Source organism: Dendropsophus ebraccatus, chromosome 10 (assembly GCF_027789765.1).
Source record: "Dendropsophus ebraccatus isolate aDenEbr1 chromosome 10, aDenEbr1.pat, whole genome shotgun sequence".
In the NCBI taxonomy this organism is placed as follows: Eukaryota; Metazoa; Chordata; class Amphibia; order Anura; family Hylidae; genus Dendropsophus; species Dendropsophus ebraccatus.
This window is the reverse complement of record NC_091463.1, coordinates 20,654,368-20,677,740: the sequence shown is the minus strand read 5'-3', so window position 1 is coordinate 20,677,740 and position 23,373 is coordinate 20,654,368. Positions and strand designations below refer to the sequence as shown.

Here is a 23,373-nt window from a genome sequence, read left to right as displayed (position 1 = left end):
CCCATCCCTGATATAAAAGGAAATCTGTTGGGCTTCCTTAATGAGGACAGGATAACATAGTGACAGACGTTATGTCACTTATATGGCGTATTTGTGCTGCACACCTGGCGTTGCAGAAGAAGAGCCACAATTATTTGTGAGCTTCTATAGGCCACACTACCCACTGATGATTGACCGCTTGTTCCCTAGGCATTGAAACAATAATATTTGGAGAAACCACTTAAACTTCACTTTTATTGGCTATTATTAAAAACTTAGACCCTACAACATTAAATACCACTAACATGGACACCAGTATATACCAGTGTGCCACACACCAAACCAACACAACAAGGCAACAAAGCACTGCTGATCACAGTGGTGACTAAAAGGGACTTATGCAATTGGCTTGTAAACACAACATTAAACTAAAGTGCATTGTGCCGTAAGCAGATATGCTGAAAACAGGCGCACCTATACAACGACTATCCCAGGAAACCACCGTCATAGACTGGAGCTTGCCACTGCACCAGACTGTGCCTCAAGATGTTGCTTGTCACTCATTAAAGGGGTTGTTCCGCGAAAATCTTTCTCTTTCAAATCAACTGATATCAGAAAGTTATATAGATTTGTAATTTACTTCTATTAAAATATTTCAAGTCTTCCCATACTTATTAGCTACTGTATGCCCTGCAGGAAATGTTTTATTATCAGTCTGACACAGTGCTCTCTGCTGACATCTTTGGCCGAGACAGGTTTTCTATGAATCCCCATAGAAAACCTCTCCTGCTCTTCTTCTTGTCTCGGCCAGAGATGTCAGCAGAGAGCACTGTGTCAGACTAAACATAAAACGACATACAGCAGCTGATAAGTATGGGAAGACTTGAGATTTTTTAATAGAAGTAAATTACAAATCTATATAACTTTCTGACACCAGTTGAATTGGGGGGAAAAAAAAAAAAAAAAGATTTTCGCTGGACAACCCCTTTAACTCTTTGTATCTGTTTATAGCACACTCTACTTTAGTTTAGTACCCTGTGTTTTTGAGGGGGTGTCAGAAAGACGCACAGGGATCCCGGTGTTGAGGTCTTTTATCAAATGCCACCCGGTTCCCACACTTTGCGCCATTTTTTGCTTGAGCCCGGGCCACTGGGGGCAAGCCCGACACCCCCTGGTGTGATCGTAACCTCTCCCCTCGGGGATCTGTCTCCATTAGAATTAAGCCACATCACCGAGGGGGAGCGTTTATTGTCACACTGGGGAGGGCCGGGCTTGATGCCAGTGCTCCGACATTGTGCTCAAGCTGAAAGTGGTGCAGAGCGTGGGAAGTGGACGGTGTTTTGAAGGGAAACAAAAATATGTAGTTGTGATGGTATATTTGCTTCAATGTCACATGATTCATCTGAATATAACAATTTTTAGGATCCAAATTGCACCACATGATGGAATATTTGGTAATTCAGGGTGTAATATACAACAAAAACCAGCAATAGCGATAGAGATCATTTATTAATGCAAGTCCTAGGTAAAAAAAAAAAAAAAAAGGGAGGGGGGATATGTAAGGGGCTAAGAGGGACAGAGGGATTTGGATCAAAATAAGGGACTGTCCCTCCAAAAGAGGTATGTTATTCTGTGTTGCCCATAACAACCAATCACAGCTCAGCTTTCATTCCCTGGTAAAATGAAAGCTGAGCTGTGATTGGTTGTAGTGGGCAATACACACTAGTACTACTGAGCTGCCTGATAACTCTCCCGGTATGTGTAATGTGCGGTGTGTACCGATCCATCCATCTGTAATTGTGCCTACGCGCCAGCAACTTCCTTCTAGTCGCAACAAACTGGATTCTGAAAACTGTGCGAGGTTTAATAAAGTTTGTTGAAGAAAAAAAAAAGTGTTTACGAGACCCGGAAGTAGTATGAGAGCTGGAGCAGCACATGGGGACAAGCAGTGGTGAGTGCAGTGCCGGGGCACCCGGGACAGTAGCGGGGTGGAGGTGATATATAGGGGAGCTGTACTATGTGCTATATCCCCACAATGTGTGTGTGAAAGCTGAGACTACAAGCCCAGGCTCCCCTGCTGGTGTGATACTACAGCTCCTGGTCTGTGGATGGCAGAGCATGCCGGGAGTTGTAGGATTATAACAGCTGGGTATCAGATAGCAGCTGTTGTATATGCTATACCTGTAGGTATATACCAAGGATTCAGCAACTAGAGCTGGATCCTGTGCCCCCCCCCCCCCCCCATATGATCTGCTGGTTGATGGGACTTTGGCGCTTGTTCAGATGCTGCAGCTTCTTTTCTGCTTATCAGACTGAGCTCAGTCTATTCGATAGCAGCTGTATCTGGTATTACATCTCGTACCGTAAAAGTTAATCAATATCATGACCTGATACTGCATTTACACGGAGCAATAATTTGCCCAATCGATTTAACGATTTTTGAAGCAACGATTTGGGTTTTATAACGATCAGCGTTTAGACAAATAAATCGTTAGAAAATTCGTAAGAAAAATTGTTATTGTGATCCTTTTTAAGATCGCTTAAGCCCGTCTTTTACATAAAGTGAATCTTAGACCGTTTACACGAAGCGATGATTTTAGAACATGTTGAAAGATCAAAATGAACGATTTCTCTCTCGTCGCTTGATCATTCGCTGTGTTTACACGGAACGATTATCGCTCAAATGCGATCGTTATTGCGAAAATTCAAACGATAATCGTTCCATGTAAATGCAGCATATGATGCCAATATTTAGCTGCTGGTCAGTGCCTGCATATACAGGGAACAAAGCCAGAGCTGACAGCAATGTACATGGTGTAGTGGCGTTATTGCCGATAAGCTCCCATTGAAGTCAATGACATCCCACCGGCCTGACCCCTTTAATGGGGCTAGTTGCGATACCAGGCACTGTTTCTACTAGAAATGCCCAACTGTTCCCACAGCGCCCATACAAGTGCCATGGTCCTTTTGGTCAGCAGATTGTCAGGGGGGTACCAGCAGCAGGAATGAATGGCGCACACTGCACTCTCATTCTGTGCGGTTGAACATTGAGCAGGGCCAGCGAGCTTTCTCTAACAGAAATGCCAAAAATAGATGAGAAAATAAAAAAAAAAATTAAAATAAATTATATAATCCTTCATTGCATGTAGTAGTATGTCAGCTTTTATCCCTGAAGACATCACTTCTTAGGGGAGAGCATGAGGCGGCATAGGGGGCTCCACACGGCTGTGCGCAATGGTGGTCACTAGAGATGAGCGAATTCGCCGAAGTTCGGGTTCGTATGAGCCTGAACTATCGGCTTCTGATTCCCGCTGTCTGCAGCCTCTGTAAACAGGGTGGATACAGCGTAAGGACCGCCTGGAGAACTGGATACAGCCTACGCCAATGTCTCTATCCCAGTTTTCCACCCTGTTTATGGAGCGGGCAGACAGCGGGAATCAGAAGCCGATAGGTCAGGTTCATACGAACCCGAACTTCAGCAAATTTGCTCATCTCTAGTGACCACCAACCCTTCTAGTGTCCAGGCAGCTGTATTTCTGTAGGTTTCTTATTCATTTGTATGTTTTTTTTTTGTTGTTTTTTTTTCATTGATCAGAATCGGCCTTTATTATTTGAGACGTCATACAGATCTGACCTAAAAAGAAATGACGAAGGAAGGTGTGAAGAAGAAACCCAAGAAGGTGAAAAAGGAGAAAAAAGATGTTAAGCCCACGTGAGTACAGGAGTGGCTGTGAGACAGCGGGTTCACTTTAAGCAGCGACTGTCCTGTATGGACAAGCGGCCTATGTTATGCAGATAAACAAGACGACTTCTCTCACAGTCAGAAATGTCAATGATTGTAACTACCTGTCACTTTAAAAAAAATGACATACTGTATAGACATAATAGAAAGAGTCCAATAGCATCGGTGGTGGAAAATGGTGCAGGATGCGGACGTGCAGCCCGACGTGCGGACGGCGGCCACATTGACTTTAATGAGCAGGACGGAGTCATTATGTGACTGTGTTCTGCACATTTGCGGGCCGTACACGGCCTTTGTGCAGGACTCAAAGGCGTGGTTTACTACGCAAAAGAGCAGAACACAGTCACATAATGACTCCATCCTGCTCATTAAAGTCAATGTGGCCGTCGGCCTGCAAGTCTGCATCCTTTTTTCACTGATTCCTGACATGCAGCCCGACGTGGGACCGAAAACGAGGTGTGAACATACCCTTATACTTGCATTTAGAGATCATTACTACAAATAACTTTTGATATGTGAAAAGTTATTGATCCTTGCGGGTCTTACTGCTGACACCTGCTCTGATCAGAAGATATAGCCGTGAATAGATTGCAGCAGTGTGATCCATTCCCTGGCCGGCCGCTCATTATTGTTTATGGCCTTCTGAAGGGGAACCATGTACAGTATTTTCCACCATCATATATAATAACACAGTGTTTTTGCCTCTGCAGGGACGAAACTAAAATCTCTGAAGCTGAACCAGCACCGGAAAGTTATATAGCAGGAGAGGTGTCAGACAGCTTGTTCCCAAAGAAATCCAGCCAGGGCGCCACACCGCTGTCTTCTCTGTTCGCTGCCAAGACCTCCTCCAGTCAGCCCCTTTATGTTCCTGTTGTAATTGTGAGTAGATACAGCAGTTTTCTGGGCAGAATCAAGGGGGTTCTATTTGATTTTTTTTTTTTTTTTTTTTAAAGTCTCCCCAGAAACAGCGCCACTCTTGTCTACTGACTGTGTGTGGTACTGCACCTCATATAATTTATTCCTTTAATACTGTGTGCAACCAATGAAAAGTGTGCTGCAGTTTTGGAGGACTGTGTGTGTGTTGGTGGCAGAGGACAGGTTTTTTTTATTATTATAAATGAGAATGGAGACATCAATAATGCTAATAATTTAGAAACTCTTAGTAACTTTGGTCAGATCTGTACAGAAATGTAATCGCAGCTCAGTTTAGGTGATGCAAATAGAAGGCTGAAATATATACTACTGTATAGGCAGGCAGCGCGATATACTGCCCTCTTCCCGTTTTTTTCACCACCATCAATATCACAGAAACCTATGGGATCTTCACTGAAGCGTCATTGATGTTCACAGTCAGTGCAATAGTGCCCGTCTGGGGAGATAGGGATTGAGAAGAATGAGATGCCAAGAGCGGTCACCCCTTCTTCTCTCTGCACCTTCCATTGCCCCCTCTTCCCTCTCCAGCTCGACCAGCCATCATGTTCCAGTGTCTATAGCCTCGCTATCAGGGAGTCACTTGTACTGGGTTGATTCTCATTCATCATTGTGTCTTCACTATTTTTATTTGTTCTACAGACCAAAACAAAAAGAAAACTTCCTGAGCCAGAGGATGCAAAACAGAGTAAGCAGACGCCTAATGTCTGTCCGGCAGAGGCAAAGAGCAAAGTGGCTAAAAAAGAGCCGTCCATATCTGAAAAGCGAGTGGAGGACAGGTAAGACCAAACCAGAAGACTCGACTTACTGTATGTTATATACGGATTGTATTCATTTTACATTGTTGGTGTCACTGTACAAAGACTAACACTAAGGGAACCATATGGCTTTTATATATTTATGACTTCTATAGTGAGGATTTTACTTGTAGGCTACATTGTGGATCTGTAAGCTTAATGAGAGTAGAAAGAAAGTATGAGCTCCATCACTACACATTGCAGGCTGACTTGTGGTTATCAAACTCCATTTCTTTGACCGTTGTAGAGAAAAAGCGCTGACAAATGCAGATGAAGACGAAAGCGCCAAGGCCGCTAAAGTAAAGAACCTGAAAAACAAAAAGAGCTCTGACGATGAAGACATAAGCCAGCACGATAAAAAGAGAATGATCATGGCCGGGGAGAGGGTGAAGAACAAGAGAACCATCTTTGTCGGTAATCTGCCAGCCACCTGCACTAAACAGGTACCCTATGACACTGTATAGGGAGCTTCATATGTAGTAACTGTATAGCATTATGTAAGACCAGGATTTGTTACCATGCTTTAGAATGCAGTCTTGGTTCCTGACCATTAAAGGGAGTATCTGGGTTTATACAGCAACAGCATCAATCCTGTATGTGTGTGGATTCACGGCTCAGTTCTATTGAAGTGAATGGAGCTGAGTTGTCATACCACACACAACCTGAGGACAGGGATAGTGCTGTTTTTGCAAGAAAGTAGCTGTGTATTTGTTAATCCTGGATAACTCCTTTAAGGTTAGATAAATATTCTAGTGCCCTCTAAAACCAGAAGGTATTCACATATCATTGGTTCCTTTCCAGACCCCAAAATTGTTTATTTCTTAATTTAGGGTATAGGGCACAACTATGCAAGTCACATGTAAGGCTTGTCAGCTATACCAGAAGCAAATCTAGGCACAGATAACGATAGAGAAAATATCTAAGGGGTACAACAACTTGGCACAAGTATATTGGCCACAGCCATAGCTAGGCTACTTAAAGGGAAGCTATCAGCAGGTTAGAAGCATGTAACCTGCTGATATGTCCCTATAGCACATAGCTCAGGATGAAGGAAAGTTCCTTACGTTCGTCCTCAGCGCCGTTTTTCGGGAACTTTGTGGTGTAAACCATATGCTAATGAGGCGGTTTGGTGCACTAGGGGCGGGGCTTCCAGCCTCAGTGCACCAGTCCACCCCTGGTGTTTGTTAGATGGTTAGATTCTGTAGATGAAGCCTGACTGTTCAGTTTTGTTAGCACCTGACTTTTAGTTACTTCCTCTCTGTTTTGTGTGCACTGATGTATGTAAATCAAATAACAGTGTTGTATTTGTTTGTTTGTTAGATGCTGAAATCTTGCTTTAAAGAGTTTGGACCGATCGAATCTATGAGGTTCCGCTCTGTGGTATGTTCCGTGTGTTCAGATTATGGGAACTTGAGTTTAGAGGGATTGTCCTGCACCCTAAAAAATTCTTGCACCCCAGGTGCTGAAAACCTCCTCACCAACACATCAGTCAGTATAATCTAGGGAAGCTGTAAGCTGCCCATACACATTAGACATGTGGACAAACCTGTGGATTTATCCAGGTCTGACTGACAATCCAATGTGTAGGGGGCAGAACCGATTGATCTGTATGCTTTCCCACATATAGGGGGCAGAAACGATTGATCTGTATGCTTTCCCACATATGAGGTGGACTGGGATATGAAACTGTATTCTACACTTTAAGAGAAAAGTGTGGCGGCTTCCTCCACTGGATCATCACTGCACACTCCTGCAATAGTCACCTGTAATTAAATTATAGCACAGACGATAGTCAGATCTGTTGCCTTTTTTATGGAGCCCATTTGGTTTTCACTAAAGTTTTAGTAATTTTTACAGAAAAAAATCCAGCTGCATGCTGTGCTGTTATTCTCATCATATTTGGGATCAGTTATGCAGGCTCCTAACTCAGGATCTGATGCAGGCGGGAATACAGTCTTTGCTTTGTGTCATTGTACCAGTACAGTTAGGTGTAATATAAATGCGTATCTTTATCTCTTTCTCTGATAAGGCGCGGGCAGATCCAACCGAGTCAAGAAAAGTTGCTGCTATACAGTGAGTTAACTTCAAGTTCCTTTTTTTTTTTTTTTTTTTTTGTTAATTTTATTTAGTAGCTGTACTGTACGCTTAAAGTGACACGGTCACCGCCTTTTTGCATTATGACTGCTCTACACAGGTGTAAAGGGTATCTATCATACCTCATGATGCTTGTTCCAGTAAAAAGTGATCTTTTATCATTTGTGGATTGTGCTACCTGGGCGAGGCATGACAACCGCAGGGCCACCTAGCCCCGACAACATCATCACCATAGCCCCTGCAAATAGGGGGTGACAGTGTCACTTTAACCCCTTCATGTCAGCAATCTGCATATATATGTTCCTACTGCACATACTACATACAGTAGGAATGTATATATATACGTTCCTGACTGTGAAGGGTTTGATGTGTGCGGGACAGCTGCAGTGAGAGCGATCTCGCACACATCAGGAGCCCAGCATAATAACAGGCAGCTGCGATCCTGCAGCTGCCTGTCATTAAAACCTTAAATGCCACAATCTATAGCGATCACAGCGTTTAAGGTACTCAGTGACTGGACAAGCTGCGGGGGTCCCGATCGCTTGTACCGACGGGTGGGGGTAAGCCACTTACCTCCATCCTGTCGGATGGGTGATCTATGCATACAGTCTGCTTTCAGGCAGGCTCTATGCATAGATCGCCAATAACACTAATCTATAAAATAAAAGCGCTATGGCCCTTAGAAGGTGAGGAGGAACATTGCATTAATTGGTCCCAGAAATCCGTGCATTAATGGGCTCTGTCTTGAAGGGGTTAAAGTAAGTGCAGCCCTCTGGCGGGTTCCTCCTAATAGATGTCATCCATACATTGCTGATCACATGTGCCCTGTTGGATAAAAGCCTAGCGTCTACATGCCATCCTGTATCTAGGATTTGCTGGTAACGTAGATAGTATGCTTTCCATTTATTTAATCATTTAAAGGTCCTGCTAGTGAGGATAGATAGGTTATAGCTGAGTGGGTATTGTCAGTCCTTTTATGTTACATTGTTTGTCCATTTACATTGGTGTCCTATTTTTCTCCCAGCCGGAATGTGCATCCGAAGCGGAAAAGTATAAATGCCTATGTGGTCTTTAAGGAACAAGACAGTGCTGCGAAGGCTATTGTAAGGTAATGCTGCTAGCTTTGTTCCTATTGTTCTCATACTGGTCATTCCCTATGGGAGTTGTAACGCTAGCCTCTTTGGTTGTTGACTAGCTTTGTGTGACAGCTGAAGAGAATAGTTTTCAATAGTTTATTACCCCATTTACAATTTGCAACAACGCTGTGATACCCTGCACCACCGCCCCTAAGGCTGCCTGCACACGACTATGGAAACTGGTCTGTAAACTATAGGACCCATTCTATTCACCAATGCAGATGACATGGCTTCCCTGATCTGTGCATTTGCCCACATAGAGTACTACTCTTAAAGGGGTGTTTCAGGAAAAATCACCTTTTCCCCTATACACAGGATAGGGGAAAAGTAGGCGATCACAGGAGGTCCAACCTCTGCCCCCCCCCCCCTTTCCTTCGCTGATCTCTGTATCGGGCCCCCGGCTTCTGTATTATCAATATAGCCGCGGGTACAGCACGGCTCTATTTATTCCCATGGAGAGACGGAAAGAGCTGAGAATACGCTGGGAGAGCGCTGTACTTTGCTCTTTCCACTAGCTCCATATGAATAAATAAAATAATATATTCATAATACAGAAGCTGGGTGCTGATACCAAGATTGGTGGGGGGGTTCAGAGGTCAGGGGGGAACCCCTCCTTTGTCTGGCTTGACACAGGAGTTCTTATTGTGGTGTTAATTCATTTTTGTGGACTAAGATGTTCTGCAGCAGCCAGTGACTGACCAGTTTTGCTCTGTTATAATCCACTGCATTTAATGCCCTATAACTAGTCTGTATATACATTTTTCCCTATAGAAATGGCACTGAGATCAGCGGTGGATTTCATATCAGAGTTGATCTTGCTTCAAAAGGCTCCTCAGTAAGTAGCCGCCTTTTGGTGCCGCCATTGTAAAAGCTGATAACCAGGGTCTGTTTGTGATTTTTATTTATTTTTTCACAGCACAACAACAAGAAAACAGTGTTTGTGGGAAACCTTCCATATGGTAAGCAGAACGCTGATTATACATAGACCCAAATGTCCTATCAGGGATAAGGAACCTTCGGCCCTCACCCTGTTGCAAAACTACAATTACCATCATGCCTGGACAGCCAAAGCATGATGGGAATTGTAGTTTTGCAACAGCTTGAGGGTCGAAGGTTCCCCATCTCTGTATTAGATGAAGCGATCTATAGGAGGAAGTGAGCGCCCACCTGTCAGATCAGCGCTCGCTTTCTCCTCGTTCCCCACTCACTGTCTGTGCTATTACATAGCCCCACTGTAATATAAAGCTATGACTATTTTTCTTCCCGTTGTGCCTTAGACATTGAAGATGAGACTCTCAGAGAACACTTCTCTCAGTGCGGCACCATAGAAGGTGTTCGTATTATCCGGGACAAGAACACTGGCATTGGCAAAGGTTTTGGCTATGTTCTATTTCAGGTATGTCCTAAGAACTGATCCACAATGTAACCATGGCTTCTTTTGTTCTATAGCAGCCTCATCCATGCTCTCTTGGTATTGCAGCTAAGTTCCATTGAAGTGTATAGAGTTGTAATACCACAACCAACCTGGAAACTGGAGGAGCACTGTTTATGTATGAAAACCGCCATGTCGTAACCCTTTAGCACCTTTAAGATTTTTTTTTGTACTGTATAATACAGCAGAGTGTTTATTTTCTTTCTACCATTAAATAAATCTCACGTCTCTGAAAACCTCTAATTGCAGGGTGCCGACTCTGTGCAGCTGGCGCTAAAGCTGGAGCAGTCTGAGCTCATGGGGAGAAAACTGCGAGTAAAACGATGCCTGACCAATGATGCACAAGGTCCACAGAAAAATGGCAGCTTCAAGCAGAAGTTGGAGTCCCTACAGAAAGGACAAGTCAAGAAAAACACTGCATTCATGGGTGAAACGGCAAGCAGTACGAAGAGTAAGAATAAGAGGCCGAAAAATAAAATAAAAACTGCAAATCAAACAAACAAGAAGCCAAACAAAAACCTCAGCAAGAAACCACACCACAAACCTAACAAGAAGCAAACAGGAAAAAAATTAACTGGATAGAGAAGTGACGTGAAGATGTAGTTTTATATCGTAGAGACGTCTGGATTTTGTTGACTGTTAATAATAATAAATTGTAAAAGGGGCGACCTAAGAGCTGTTGTTGGAGCTTCTGCAACTTGTTCTCTTTTATATAAAAAGTGTTCATTGTATTATTTAGATTTATTCTGAGTTCCTTCATCTGAGTTCATCCTGAGCTTCCTGGTTCATGGATATCGGAACTACTGTGCTGATGTAATTCTATATCAGTGACATTTAGGTGCCCCACGCTAAGGAAAGAGGTGGGTGACAACCACCAGTATAGTATGCCAATAAGATTCTATTTTCACAGTATATAGAGTTCCTCTATATGCCCCATATAGTAGAAAGATATATATGAAGGGGCTTTAATTTGTGCGGGCATGCCTCAGTGTGAGCAGCCCCGCACACTTTAGTGCCTCAGGAGCCGTGAATAATGGCAATCATGCCAATAACCCCTAAAACACCATGATCTATAATGATCGTGGCATTTAAAGGAGACAGTGATAGAAGTATCTGTCACTGACTTATCTGGACCCTGCAACATGACTGCGGGGGGTCCCGATCACTTTTCCTGACGGACGGAGTAAGAATACCTACCTCCGTCCTGTCTTCAGGCTGTCCACAGCCAGCGCTGTATCTTCAGCCCACTGCTCCGCCTTCTCAAGGAAGATTGACAGCCGGGGCCAGCCTGAAGATAGAGCGCTGGCTGGAGAGCGGGCCGGTGCTCAGCCTAGAATAAAGATGCTTTTTACTGAAGATGCCAGGTTAACAGCATCCCTAGCGGTATGTATGCAATGCTCCAGTGACCGACATCTGGAATCTGGCAGCACGGAGATATGCATGTCCGTGCTGTCAGTTTCCCTTTAATTGACATATTACTATTATTTTCTCAGTAAGGTCCAGTTCACACTGAGCAAATACGGCTGAATTCCGCAGCAGAGAGGTCTGCCGTGCTCAGTGTCCCACAGTGAGTGAATGGGAGGGCGTGCACGCGTCTGCTCCCACAGCTCTCCACTAAAAGAAATGACATGTCAATTCATTCAGCAGTGAGGGGAGGAAGCGGACGTGCGCACCGTCCCATTCACTCACTGCAGGACACTGAGCGCGGCAGAGCTCTCAGCCGTATTTGCTCAGTGTGAACTTGGCCTAACGGGGCAATGTATAGAAATGTGCAGAGACTTGGAAGTGAATATCAGTTCATTAACAACCAGTTTGTTTTTGTTGTTTTAATAACTGAATAGGTTGACAATTCCGTGCTGATAAATATCTTCATATAACTACATGGCGGTTGTTTGAGGTGATTTAATGGGTACTAATGTTCATTAAAGTCGCCACTAAGAAATCTTACCGTGTATAAGTTGTTGCGAAACGACAATGCATGCAGGCTGTCAGGCATGGCATGCTGGGAGTTTTCCTCAGCTTGGAGACCACTGTTGTCAGGCATCATGTGATCAGTCAGTACATGGATAACAGTGCTGTGGTTGACGGCGCCGGTATCTTTTTTTCTCAGTGGGGACCAGTCCCTGGTGAAGGTGATAGTACTGGCTCAGCACTCTTGAACAGATCAGTATAAGGCTGGGGCTATATGGTGATATGTGTAGTCTGACAAGAAATTGCATCCAAAAAAGATGAGTGACTCGCTGTCGTGCAACTTTATTACAGTCAATCCATGAAAGTAATCAATGTGGTCACGATGTGACTACAACACTTCAATATGAGGCCGTGGGAGGACGCAGGCTTGTTTGCAGTGCTTTCAGAAGGCACGAGTAACCGTGTGGGTGGGTGCATGAACGATCACTGTATTGTTCGTGGGTCCATTTGAATGTATTGTTATTGGCCTCATATCCTCTCTTTACACAGGGAGATGTGTGGCCGATAGCAATAGGTTTTAAAGCCGTACAAATAATTTGTACGGGCAGATTATCATCCAAATGTGTTTTTAGCAACACTCCACCAATAATCGGCCAGGGTAAAAGGGGCTTTATTCTTCAGGCAATACATTTTAGACTATTATTGGCCAAACCCGCCGCTTACTGCAGATTCAGCCGCCAGTCTAGGGTGTATGGGGCCGTCCTCATCCACCACTGACTCTGACTCAGAAAAGGGTCAGCCGAATGCTCCTGTGGATGGGGAGGACGGGTAGTAGTGATGACTGATGTTAACAATCATTCGGCCTTGAGTTTTTGAAGGTGTATGCACACCTTTAGGGACCTATTAGATGGTTCAAGGCCGCCTGTAAATGAGAGGTCTTCACTGTTATACAGTATTCACAAAGCTTGATCAGTTATGTTGCTGGGTTGCATGGTCGCATGAGTTTGCCCTATTACACAGGGTGATATTTGCCTGCGTGGCCACAAATTGCTCAAGTGAATATGGTCCTATATAGTTAACAATAAGACCAATCAGCAGCTCACTGAAGCATCAGGTTACATGCTGCTTATACAAGTCTATGGAGAGGTGAAGATGAGGGGATGATTTGGCTCAGACTGCAGAGTATACAAGCTTACCCTACTGAGTAGTAAATCTCACTGTAGGACGTGATTCACAGTGTAAACTGCTACACAATGTGTTTCCTGCTGCTGCTACCTCTAAGGGGGCGTTCACACGTTCAATGAATACGGTCCATGCATGCAAGATGCGCTACTGACCGGAATAATAGACCTCCTGGCATCATGTATTATTATGATGCTGCTCCGAAACAGTTTAATGACCCTTTAGAGTATGCTACAGAGCTATAGAAGAGTCTCTTCTGTGTGTCTGCAGTGTATAGCAGACATCATAGATACTAGCCTCCACCTACCAGCTCAGGTACAATTGAAAATCAAGGCCCTTATACACGGGCTGATTATAGGCAAGGATGTTTGCTAGAATTGCTCCTTTGGCCGATAATCAGCTTGTGTAAAAGTGTCAGAGATCAGTCGTGGGGGGGGCACTCGTCACCTGATCGCATCTTTTGTGCGGCCTAAAAATTTATCACTATTCCCCCTGTGTAAACAGCAATACATTTGAAAGGCTGTGTGGACGATACAGTGATTGTTCGTGCGGCCCAGGCATGTGATTAATAATGTCTTCTACAGGCACTGTAAATGGCCGCCAATCTCACTGATCCGCACTTGTTTCCGTCCTTGCATGGCCCTATAGAGCATTACAATCTTGGCACGTCACACAGTCATGTGGAAAAAAAAAAGTTTTGATCACCATCATGCAATAGATGTAGCTGGGAGAAGCATACAGCACTTCACTCCGCAGCTCACTACTCATTGCAGGAGACTGGCTTTATTGTGAGCCCATCTCTGGCGATCAGAGTTACTAAGCGGCTAGCTATGAACTTCTATTAGGGTATGTACACACTAAGGAATAGGCAAGTATTCAGAGAGGAATCGAAGAGGAAAGTTTTCTGCGTTATATTCCTTGCCTAATTATCTCTGGCAGAATAGGAGCAGAATTCAAGCAAAATTGACTTCTATAGGATTTCTCTAGCGGAATCCGCCCAAAGAAGTGACATGTCAATACTTCAGGCGGAAAGCAGATCTGCAGTTGAAAAGTCTGCTTGGAAATTCTGCAGTGTGAACAACAGAATGGAAATCCCATTAAACTCAATGGGACATTGCTCTGTTCGGGTATGTGCACACTATGGAAATGCGACATAAAATCTGTCGTGGACTGAGACGCTCGTCATTGCCACAGTCTGTGAGCAGGAGTGACTGGTGGATTTCGCAACGGATTTTACGTCACATTTTCGTAGTGTGCACATACCCTTCATATTTTACGGCAGGAATTTTAAAGTGCCACAGTCGTTTAAATCTTTTTTTGCGCAAATCAATAGTACAGGAGATGTTAAGAAACTTTGTAATTGGGTTTATTAGCCGAAAAATGCTTTTTTATCATGAAAAAGCAGTTTGAAGCTCTTCCCCCTATCTTCATGGTTGTCTATGGAGAGTAGAGGGGTGGAGGGAGATGAGGCACCAAAACAGGACAAAGAGTCAATTTACAGCACTGGGCTATCGCTTCTGAAGTCAGCACTGACCTCTCTGACCTCTGAATAGAGGCTTTCACACAGGTGCCGCTGTGTAATCCTTTGTTCTCTGCTGCTTACTAATCTCCCTCCTCCCCCCTCCCCTCTTCATAGGTTACACAGGGCTCCACTGATGTAAAAGAGTCAAGATTTCCTGATAGTGAATAGTGAATGAGAGATAGGAGGGGGGGGGGGGGGGGGGGACCTGGGGAAAGTCTTTGAATGCAGATAATGGCATATTTGTCTAATAAACCCAATTACAAAGTTTCTTAAAATTGCCTGTACTATTGATTTCTGCAAAAAAAACATAAAAAAATATATATATATATATATATATAAACAGTGCCACTTAAGCTGAAATAAGAGCGGATTCCTCTTGAATTCCTCGCCTATTCCTCATACCCTTATAGAATCTTTCTTTCTTCTTTCACATCTTTCGCCTTACAGTGTTGCATATTGAGCTCCCTTATAATGTGAAGAGCTTCAGGTGTTTGTTTTGCAGTAGGAACTAATTTTCTGAGCTCTGTTCCCTGTTCTGTACAACACAGCTGCACCACTTCCTGTGAGCTCAGTGAGTGTACTGTACTGAGGAGAAGGGGAGGAGGAGGAGCTGAGGAGGAGGAGGATGCTGCAGCTGCCCCTATGTGTCTGCACCTACTAGGATGGTCCGCCTGCAGCTGTCAGAGGTAATATACAGCACTGGCTCACACACAGTCTCATACATGGCTGCAGATACACAGGAAACCCTGGATAATGTGGGATTACTGTGATCCTATATGATCAGTGACCGACTGTGCTCGCTGTATTGGATTTTACCTTGAAGAGGCTTCCATGCTGTGATATCAATAGGGGGTCACATGTAGCACCACAATGCATTACCGTCAGTCTCACAACTCATGGCCCCCCAGCTGTTACAAAACTACAATTCCCATCATGCCCGGACAGCCAGCGCTTTAGCGCTGGCTGTCCGGGCATGATGGGAATTGTAGTTTTGCAGCAGCTGGAAGGCGACGGGTTCGACACCTGCGCAGTATATAGACATGCATATAAACACATCCCAATAAAGCCATGCATCTCATTGTGTTAGGAAGAGTAAATACTATAGGGAAATGTATCAGTGAATTGCGCCAAGAATATCAAACTTTTACACACCGGTATATATAATATACTATAATTAAAGGGGTTTTCCAGCGGAAATTTTTTTCTTTCAAATCAAATGGTGTCAGAAAGTTATATAGATTTGTAATTTACTTCTATTAAAAAATCTCAAGTCTTCCCATACTTATCAGCTGCTGTTTGTCTTGCAGGAAATGTTGTTTTATTTTCAGTCTGACACAGTGCTCTCTGCTGACATCTCTGGCCGAGACAGGAACTGTCCAGAGCAGGAGAGGTTTTCTATAGCTTTACCTTCGGCTATCCAGGCATGATGGGAATTGTAGTTTTGCAACAGCTGGAGGGCCGAAGGTTCCCCATCACTGCTCTAATGAAACAACAACAAGACCTTTGAGCATCCAAGCAGGCAGTGGTAATAAATGCTGCTTCCATTGCTTAACTACTAACTGGGGGGAGTAAATCTTCCCCACAAACCTTAAAGGGGTACTCCAGTGAAAAAAAAAATCTTTCAAATAAGTGGTTTCAGAAAATTAGATTGATTTGTAAATTACTTCGAATTAAAAATATTCAGTCCTCCAGTACTTATCAGCTGCCGTATGTGTATTCTTTCCAGTCTGACACAGTGCTCTCTGCTGCCACCTCTGTCCATGTCAGGAACTGTCCAGAGTACTAGCAAATCCCCATAGAAAACCTCTCCTGCTCTGGACATGGACAGGGGTGGCAGCAGAGAGCCCTGTGTAAGACTGGAAAAAATACACCACTTGCTGCAGGGCATACAGCAGCTGATAACTATCGGAAAACTTGAGATTTTTAAATAAAAAAAAAATTACAGATCTTTATAACTTTATGACACCAGTTGATTTGAAAGAAAAAGGTTTTCACTGGAGTATCCCTTTAATATATTTGACAGGGTGTGGCTTATTGTGAAAAGGGGTGTGGTTTTGAAGACATTGCATGTTTTAGAATGTGACAAATACATAGCTTACCTGCGAGGCAGTCTTAGGCCCCTTTTACATAAGACGATTTCCTGGAGAAAGCGAGCGCTGATCTGTCAGGTCAGTGCTTGTTTGCTCTTCGTTCCCTGCTCGCTGCTGGCACTATTACACACGCCAACAGCGAGTGGGTAAGTACAGGAGAGGCTGCGGGGGCCTGCGACCTTTAGATTGTTGGGAGATCCAATAGGATCCAATCTTCAACATGTGGAAAGACTGACAGACAACAATCAGCCAACATAGTTCATGTCGGCTGATCGTTGCCTTCTATTACACAAAGCGATTATCGGACGTAATGGCCGATAATTGGCCAAATACGGCTGATAATCACTTCGTGTAATAGGGCCTTCACTGTAGGGCTACATTGCTATTTTGGCTGGAACAAAGGTTGCACAACCAAAAATTGTAAATATGAAGAAGAAGCGGCACTCACCATCAAGTTGTGCAGAATTTTGTGCATATTTATTTAAGCAAACACGTATATGCATACAGCTAGCAGGCAAGACGCCAATCGGCCATGATGTTATTAGGTGAAAGCTGTTTCGCGTTATCCAACGCTTCCCCAGACCCTTCTCCAACGCTGTGGTCTGGAGAAGTGTTGGATAACGCGAAGCAGCTGTCACCTAATAACATCATGGCCCATTGGCGTCTTGCCTGCTAGCTGTATGCATATACTTATTTGTTGAAATAAATATGCACGAAATTCTGCACGATTTGATGGTGAGTGCCACTTCTTCTTCATATTTACAGTGATTATAGACGTGGATTTTCTTGGCTGAGCACCCCATCTAGCAGAAACACATCCTTCCCGTACTACTGCAGTCAGCAAGCCCACCCGCTACGGCGGGTTAAAGTCTCCTAGAGGCTTACCTGGTTGTGCCGGACTGTGTCTTTTTGCTTTATTACAACCAAAAATTGCTTTGTGGTACTGCAAAAAAGCTGAGTGTATGAACTGATGTTAGAGTCTGAGCAATGAGAGAGCACAATATGAAGTGGATGGAGACTCCTCAGCGAGTAGGGGAATAGAGGGGGAGGACGGCCTGGAGTGATGTCAGCAATGCATCATGGGAACTGTAGTCTGCTACATACCTTCTGCTGTTGAGGCAAAGTCCAATCTCCTACAACTGAAGAGGAGCACACATACGACAACAAAGTAGGAAAAAAACAGAACTATACATAGGATGGGTAATGACTAGAAATGGGCGAACCTCGAGCACACTTGGGCTTGTCCAAATCTAAATACCGGCGGCTGAAGAAGTTGGATGCAGCCCTAAGGCTGCCTGGAAAACATGTATACATCCATAGGCCATAGGCTGTATTAATATATTCCAGGACTCTCTAGGGCTACATCCAACTTCTTCAGCCACCGGTAGTCAAACACCAGACGCTCAGATTCAGACAAGCCAAAGTGTGCTCGAATTTCGTTCATCTCCAGTAATGACCTTATTTAAATTTTTTTTGCCCCTTTAAATTACAATCTTCCATTTTGTCTTTTTCATAGTGGACTAGGAGAAGATGGAGGGGCTCACATCCTGCTTGAGTGACATGCTCGACAGTGTGAAGGCCGCACAAGCCAAACTGGAAAACAGCCCTTTTTCCATTGGGGAATTTTTGAAAAAAGTGGGCGTCTCCAGTAACCAGCCGACCATAGTGATGGGACGCAAGCAATACAAGTGTGATTTGTGTGACCGCTGCTTTTCTGATGCTTCCAACCTGAGACGCCACAAAAACATCCACACGGGCCTGAGGCCTTACGTGTGCGATCTATGCGGCAGTAGCTTCCGCCAAAAATCCCAGCTTGAGCGCCACCGCTTGGTGCACACAGGCGAGCGGCCCTTTCGTTGTCCCTTCTGCGCTAAAGGATTTCGTGACTCTACCGAGCTGAGGGTTCACTTTCGTGTGCACACGGGTGAACGGCCTTACAGCTGTCCCGTCTGCCAAAAGAGCTTTTCCCGTATCTGTTATATGCGGAGACATAAGGAGAAGCACGCAAAGGCTCAGAAAGCGGCAGCACAGAAACCTGAAAATTGTCTCACGGTTACAGCTAATGAAATCGAGGAGATTCCTCAGGAATTTCAGTGTTCCTTCTGCGGTCAGTCATTTGTAACCAAGGATGAAGTTGAAGCCCATCGCCCCGTGCACCTAAAGATGGGGCCGACGGGGCAAAAACTTTACGAGTGCGTTGAATGTAAGAAGTGTTTCAACAATTCCTCTAATCTGAGAAAGCACACAGTCATACATACGGGTAAGAAACCTTTCACCTGCAACATCTGCAATCAGTCGTTTCGACAAGCCACCCACCTGCAGCGCCACTACTTGGTCCACACAGGCGAGAGGCCATTTAAGTGTTCTATTTGTCAGAAGGGATTTCGAGATACCAGCGACTTGTTGAAGCACCAACGTGTTCATACTGTGGAAAAGCCCTATCAGCACCCCATCTGGAACAATAGTCAGAGGCATCAGGAGGAAGGGTACAGTCCGGACGTCCTCTCTTTGTCTTCTCACTCCTGTGAGTTCATGTACACTGTGAAAGAGGACTCCTGTGATGACCCAAAACTCTGGGAGGGTGAGGACCCCCTACATACCAAGCACATTAAAGACAAATTAAAATGCAGCCTTTGCAATAAGTACTTCACCCGTATTTCGAGCCTGCATCGCCATTACTTGATGCATACAGGCTACCGTCCTTTCAGTTGCCACATCTGTAGCAAGACTTTCCAGCAGCTCACTCACCTGGACCGACACAAGCAGATCCACACCAGGGAGCGACGCTACCACTGCACAAGCTGCCAGAAGGCTTTTCGAGAGTCCGGCGATCTCTTGCGTCACCAGCAGGTCCATGCCAAGGACCAGTCAGTTAGTCCTCCCCAGAATGAGACTTCTTTTCAGATGCCTTATATCAAGACCCGTCTGATAAGTCATGGACTGGACGTCCGTGGGGAAGCTGAGACCTTAGTAGATGGCGATGATGGAAACTCAATAGAAGTTGTGCTGGTGTAACGGGTGTAATATCTACCTGGACTTTACACTGGAAAATGTTCTTTTTGGGTGACAAGATGCACAAATACTAGAGGAAAACGCTTTTCTTAAGGACCTTTCTTGTCGCTGCAAGTAATGGGGGATATGGTGAACCTACAAGTGAGAGACTATGTAGGTTGCTGTACCCCCCCCCACCAGCACCACATATATATATTGCCATTTCAATGGAGGGAGTGCTCACAGCTGTTTGTTTAGGGCCCCAGATCCCACACCACCAGTAACATGACATGATATAGATGAGAGTTATGTGTCACAGAAATGGAAAGCAGCAATGTACATGGTTCTGGTATGGCTTAAAGGAGAAGTCCTTTAGGGTGCCTTCACACGTACCGTATCACTGCGTATTTATCGCTGCGTTTTTTACATGCGAGTTTTGATTTTCACATGAAAATCATGTGAAAATCAAAATTCGCATGTAAAAATCACACCAAACACGCAGCGATAAAAACGCAGCGTTAAATACGCAGCGATACGGTACGTGTGAAGCTACCCTTAAAGAGGATGTTCCATCAGGTACATTCTCTTTAAAATGACACATGAATCAGACGGCGCCAACACAGGGAAGTTGGTGCCACAGTCCTTTTTTTGAACCAGTTCCCATGTACGGCGCCACTGTATTCATGGTTACCCCCACTCCTCCATGACGCGGTTCCATTAGAATCAATGAAGCCGTGTCATCCTCCCATTGGGGGCGGGCCGGCCCGACTCCAGTGCTTCACCCCTGGTAACCATGAATAGAGCGGCCCCATACGCGGGAATCGGTCCGGGGTTCAAAAAAAAGATTGCTGAACCTTCCCTGTGTCGGTGCTGTCCGATTCATGTGTCATTTTAAAGAGAGTGTACATCCCTTTTTAAGGAAAATTCGGCAGGGGCAGGGGGGAATTTGATGACAAGTACGAACTTACCTCTCTCCGTGCCTGTGGTGAGCCGGAACCCCTGCCGGAAGGCATTTTCCCCTGATTTGTGTGGATGTCACGGCTCGAGGGAAAAGGCCTGTCCTGGCTGATGGACAGGCTGCCCAGCCAGTCAGTGACTGGAGCAGGATCCAGCCAGTTCATCAGCCGGGTCGTGACGACACGTCAGTGCCGGAAATCCTGGAGCCTGGCGGGGGTCCCAAGGCCGGTCTTGCCGCTCAACGCTTGTTATCGTTGCCGGATGCCGGATGCCAGACTTTCAAAATGGCCGAACTTCTCCTTTAAGTGAGAAGACATATTTCAAAGTCTGAATGGCGTGTTAAAACCCAACAAAGGGAATCTCTGACATTGCAAATGTTTGACATGTTCATTTTAGGTCTTGTTAGAGGAGTGTTAGTGAGTGTCTAGGACAAGGCTGGGCAAACCAGTGGCGATGCCAAGGCCCAGTATGGGGCGAGTAAACATCTCATATCTTTGTCAAACAAAGAGTGGGCAGAATACATTACTGTCTGTATTCTACATACATCTGCCGCCAGCCTAAGATTGCTTTACCGTGAGTGTAATATGGACATAGGTCGCACTCTAATGCACATCTGGAGACCCAAAATTGAAAGCATGTGAGATCTAGGCCAGGATTTGTGTCCATATTAAGCTCATGGGAAAGTAGATTAAAGGTCCCTATTAGAGATGAACGAACCGCAAGTACATTGGAGTTCTTCTGAACCCGAACCCTCAGCATTTGATTAGCGGTGGCTGAAGAAGTTAGATGCAGCCCTAGGGAGGCCTGGAAAATATCTATACTGCCTATGGCGTATGGCTGTATCCATGTTTTCCAGGCAGCCTTAGGGCTGTATCCAACTTCTACAGCCACTGCTAATTAAATTAAGAGGGTTTGGGTTCAGAAGAACTCCAACATGCTCAAGTTTTGCTCATCTCTAGTCCCTGTACACCTTAGTCTTTTGTCAGCCATAGTTGCAGCTCGTGCTGGGTTTGGCTTCCAGTATAAGGTGTATGGGGCTCTCCCAACTGTCCACCTAACGATGATATTGGTGGTGATAGAGGTTTAGCCTGATAGAAAATCACTACCCGACTCCTTGTTCTGAGAGAGATAAGCCGCAGCCAGAGCTCTCTGGCTGTGGATTAACCCTTGCCTTCCCATAGATAATATAGGAACACTTAGCCGTGCTAAATGTTCCTGTGTAAGGGAAGGATGGGGGCCATGTGATAACGGATGGCCGGACAATTGTTTGTCCATCAGTTACTGAAGGTGTATAGCCACTTTTAGTCTGGAATCTGTCTCACCTGGTAATACAGTTATGGACTATGGCCTCTTTGCACTAATTCATTTGATAATCCATTAACAGGCTGCATGGAAACCCACTATTGTGTAATACCACCACAGTCACGTATTGACCCTTCTGTTTTTTTTGCACAAAAAGAGTCTATAATATCAGATATTATATTCCACTTTCCCAATATTCCACTAGAAATACAAAATACAGAAAATCAGTCTCTATAGCTGCTAGAAGCCATGTTGGCAGTATTTAAACTGGAGAACTTTGACATCTGCTTCTGAGCCTGCTGTAAATGTAGATTCAGGTTATTGGTGTAGAACTGAACATGTATGTTTCATGACAATAATAAATCTCTTTTAAAAGCTTTGGCGTTAACTTAAAAATCATGATGGCAACACATCTCGTGTGGCCAATAGCAAGGGCATAGCACTACAGCCATCCGTAAATGGGTTCCCTATCAGCAGCTGATGCAATGGGTCAGCAGAAGAGCACCGATACAGCAGGGCAGCCCCTACCTGTGGCACAGATCTGCTTGGGTGTATGGGGTCCTTACATTCCCTATGGTAGCTCTGACCTACAACCACTATGGCTTAGCCCCTGTATCAGCACCCCCTAGAGATATGACATGTACCCCTGGGGTGCACAAACCAATAATGCAGCTGTAATACGCCAGTGTGTGGGGACCCTAGACCAGGTACAGACAAATGTATTACAGCTATAAGTCCCACAAGATCCCTACAGTGCCATTAGATGTGCCATTGGACTTGGACTTAAATCCATTTTATGGATGTAAAATTTATCTGTAAAAGTGAGGCCATATTATAGGATATTAAACTGGTTAGACTCCATACACACAGGATTCTATGACATCAGCCTGCTGCCTTTTAACTCAGTGCCGCTCAGTGTGTCAGGAAAAGCTGGATCCAGTCCTGGGAAAAGTCTCCCAGGACTGCATCCAGCTTTTCCAGGGACCTGGGGAGGAGCGACACAGAGTGGCAATGAGTTAAAGGGGTTATCCAGTGCTACCAAAACATGGCCACTCTCCTCCAGAGACAGCATGACTAGAGATAAGCGAACCTGGAGCATGCTGGAGTCGATCCGAACCCAAACCTTTGGCATTTGATTAGCGGTGGCTGCAGAAGTTGGATAAAGCCCTAAGGCTATGTGGAAAACATGGATATAGTCATTGGCTGTATCCATGTTTTCCAGACAACCTTAGAGCTTTATCCAAGTTCAGCAGCCTCCGCCAATCAAATACCGAACGTTCGGGTTCGGATGGACTCGAACCCGAACCC

The 23,373-nt window shown here is 44.7% G+C and overlaps 2 protein-coding genes across 3 annotated transcripts; both read left to right on the top strand.

Annotated features, from left to right (window-relative positions):
- Window positions 1–1,752: 1,752 nt before the first annotated feature.
- Window positions 1,753–12,014, top strand: RBM34 (RNA binding motif protein 34). Its single transcript, XM_069985944.1, has 12 exons — window positions 1,753–1,930; window positions 3,575–3,691; window positions 4,432–4,600; window positions 5,294–5,430; window positions 5,696–5,891; window positions 6,769–6,828; window positions 7,478–7,521; window positions 8,567–8,650; window positions 9,450–9,513; window positions 9,595–9,637; window positions 9,956–10,074; window positions 10,360–12,014. The coding sequence occupies exons 2-12, from the start codon at window positions 3,624–3,626 to the stop codon at window positions 10,690–10,692; spliced, it is 1,317 nt and encodes a 438-aa protein (XP_069842045.1). The 5' UTR covers window positions 1,753–1,930; window positions 3,575–3,623; the 3' UTR covers window positions 10,693–12,014.
- Window positions 12,015–15,339: 3,325 nt separating this feature from the next.
- Window positions 15,340–20,405, top strand: LOC138802849 (zinc finger protein 271-like). Of its 2 annotated transcripts, none has more exons than XM_069986551.1 (2): window positions 15,340–15,411; window positions 18,332–20,405. In XM_069986551.1, the coding sequence occupies exon 2, from the start codon at window positions 18,346–18,348 to the stop codon at window positions 19,828–19,830; it is 1,485 nt and encodes a 494-aa protein (XP_069842652.1). In that variant the 5' UTR covers window positions 15,340–15,411; window positions 18,332–18,345; the 3' UTR covers window positions 19,831–20,405. The 2 variants fall into 2 exon arrangements, with proteins under 2 accessions (XP_069842652.1, XP_069842653.1); XM_069986552.1 differs by lacking the exon at window positions 15,340–15,411 and adding an exon at window positions 17,954–17,983.
- Window positions 20,406–23,373: the final 2,968 nt, after the last annotated feature.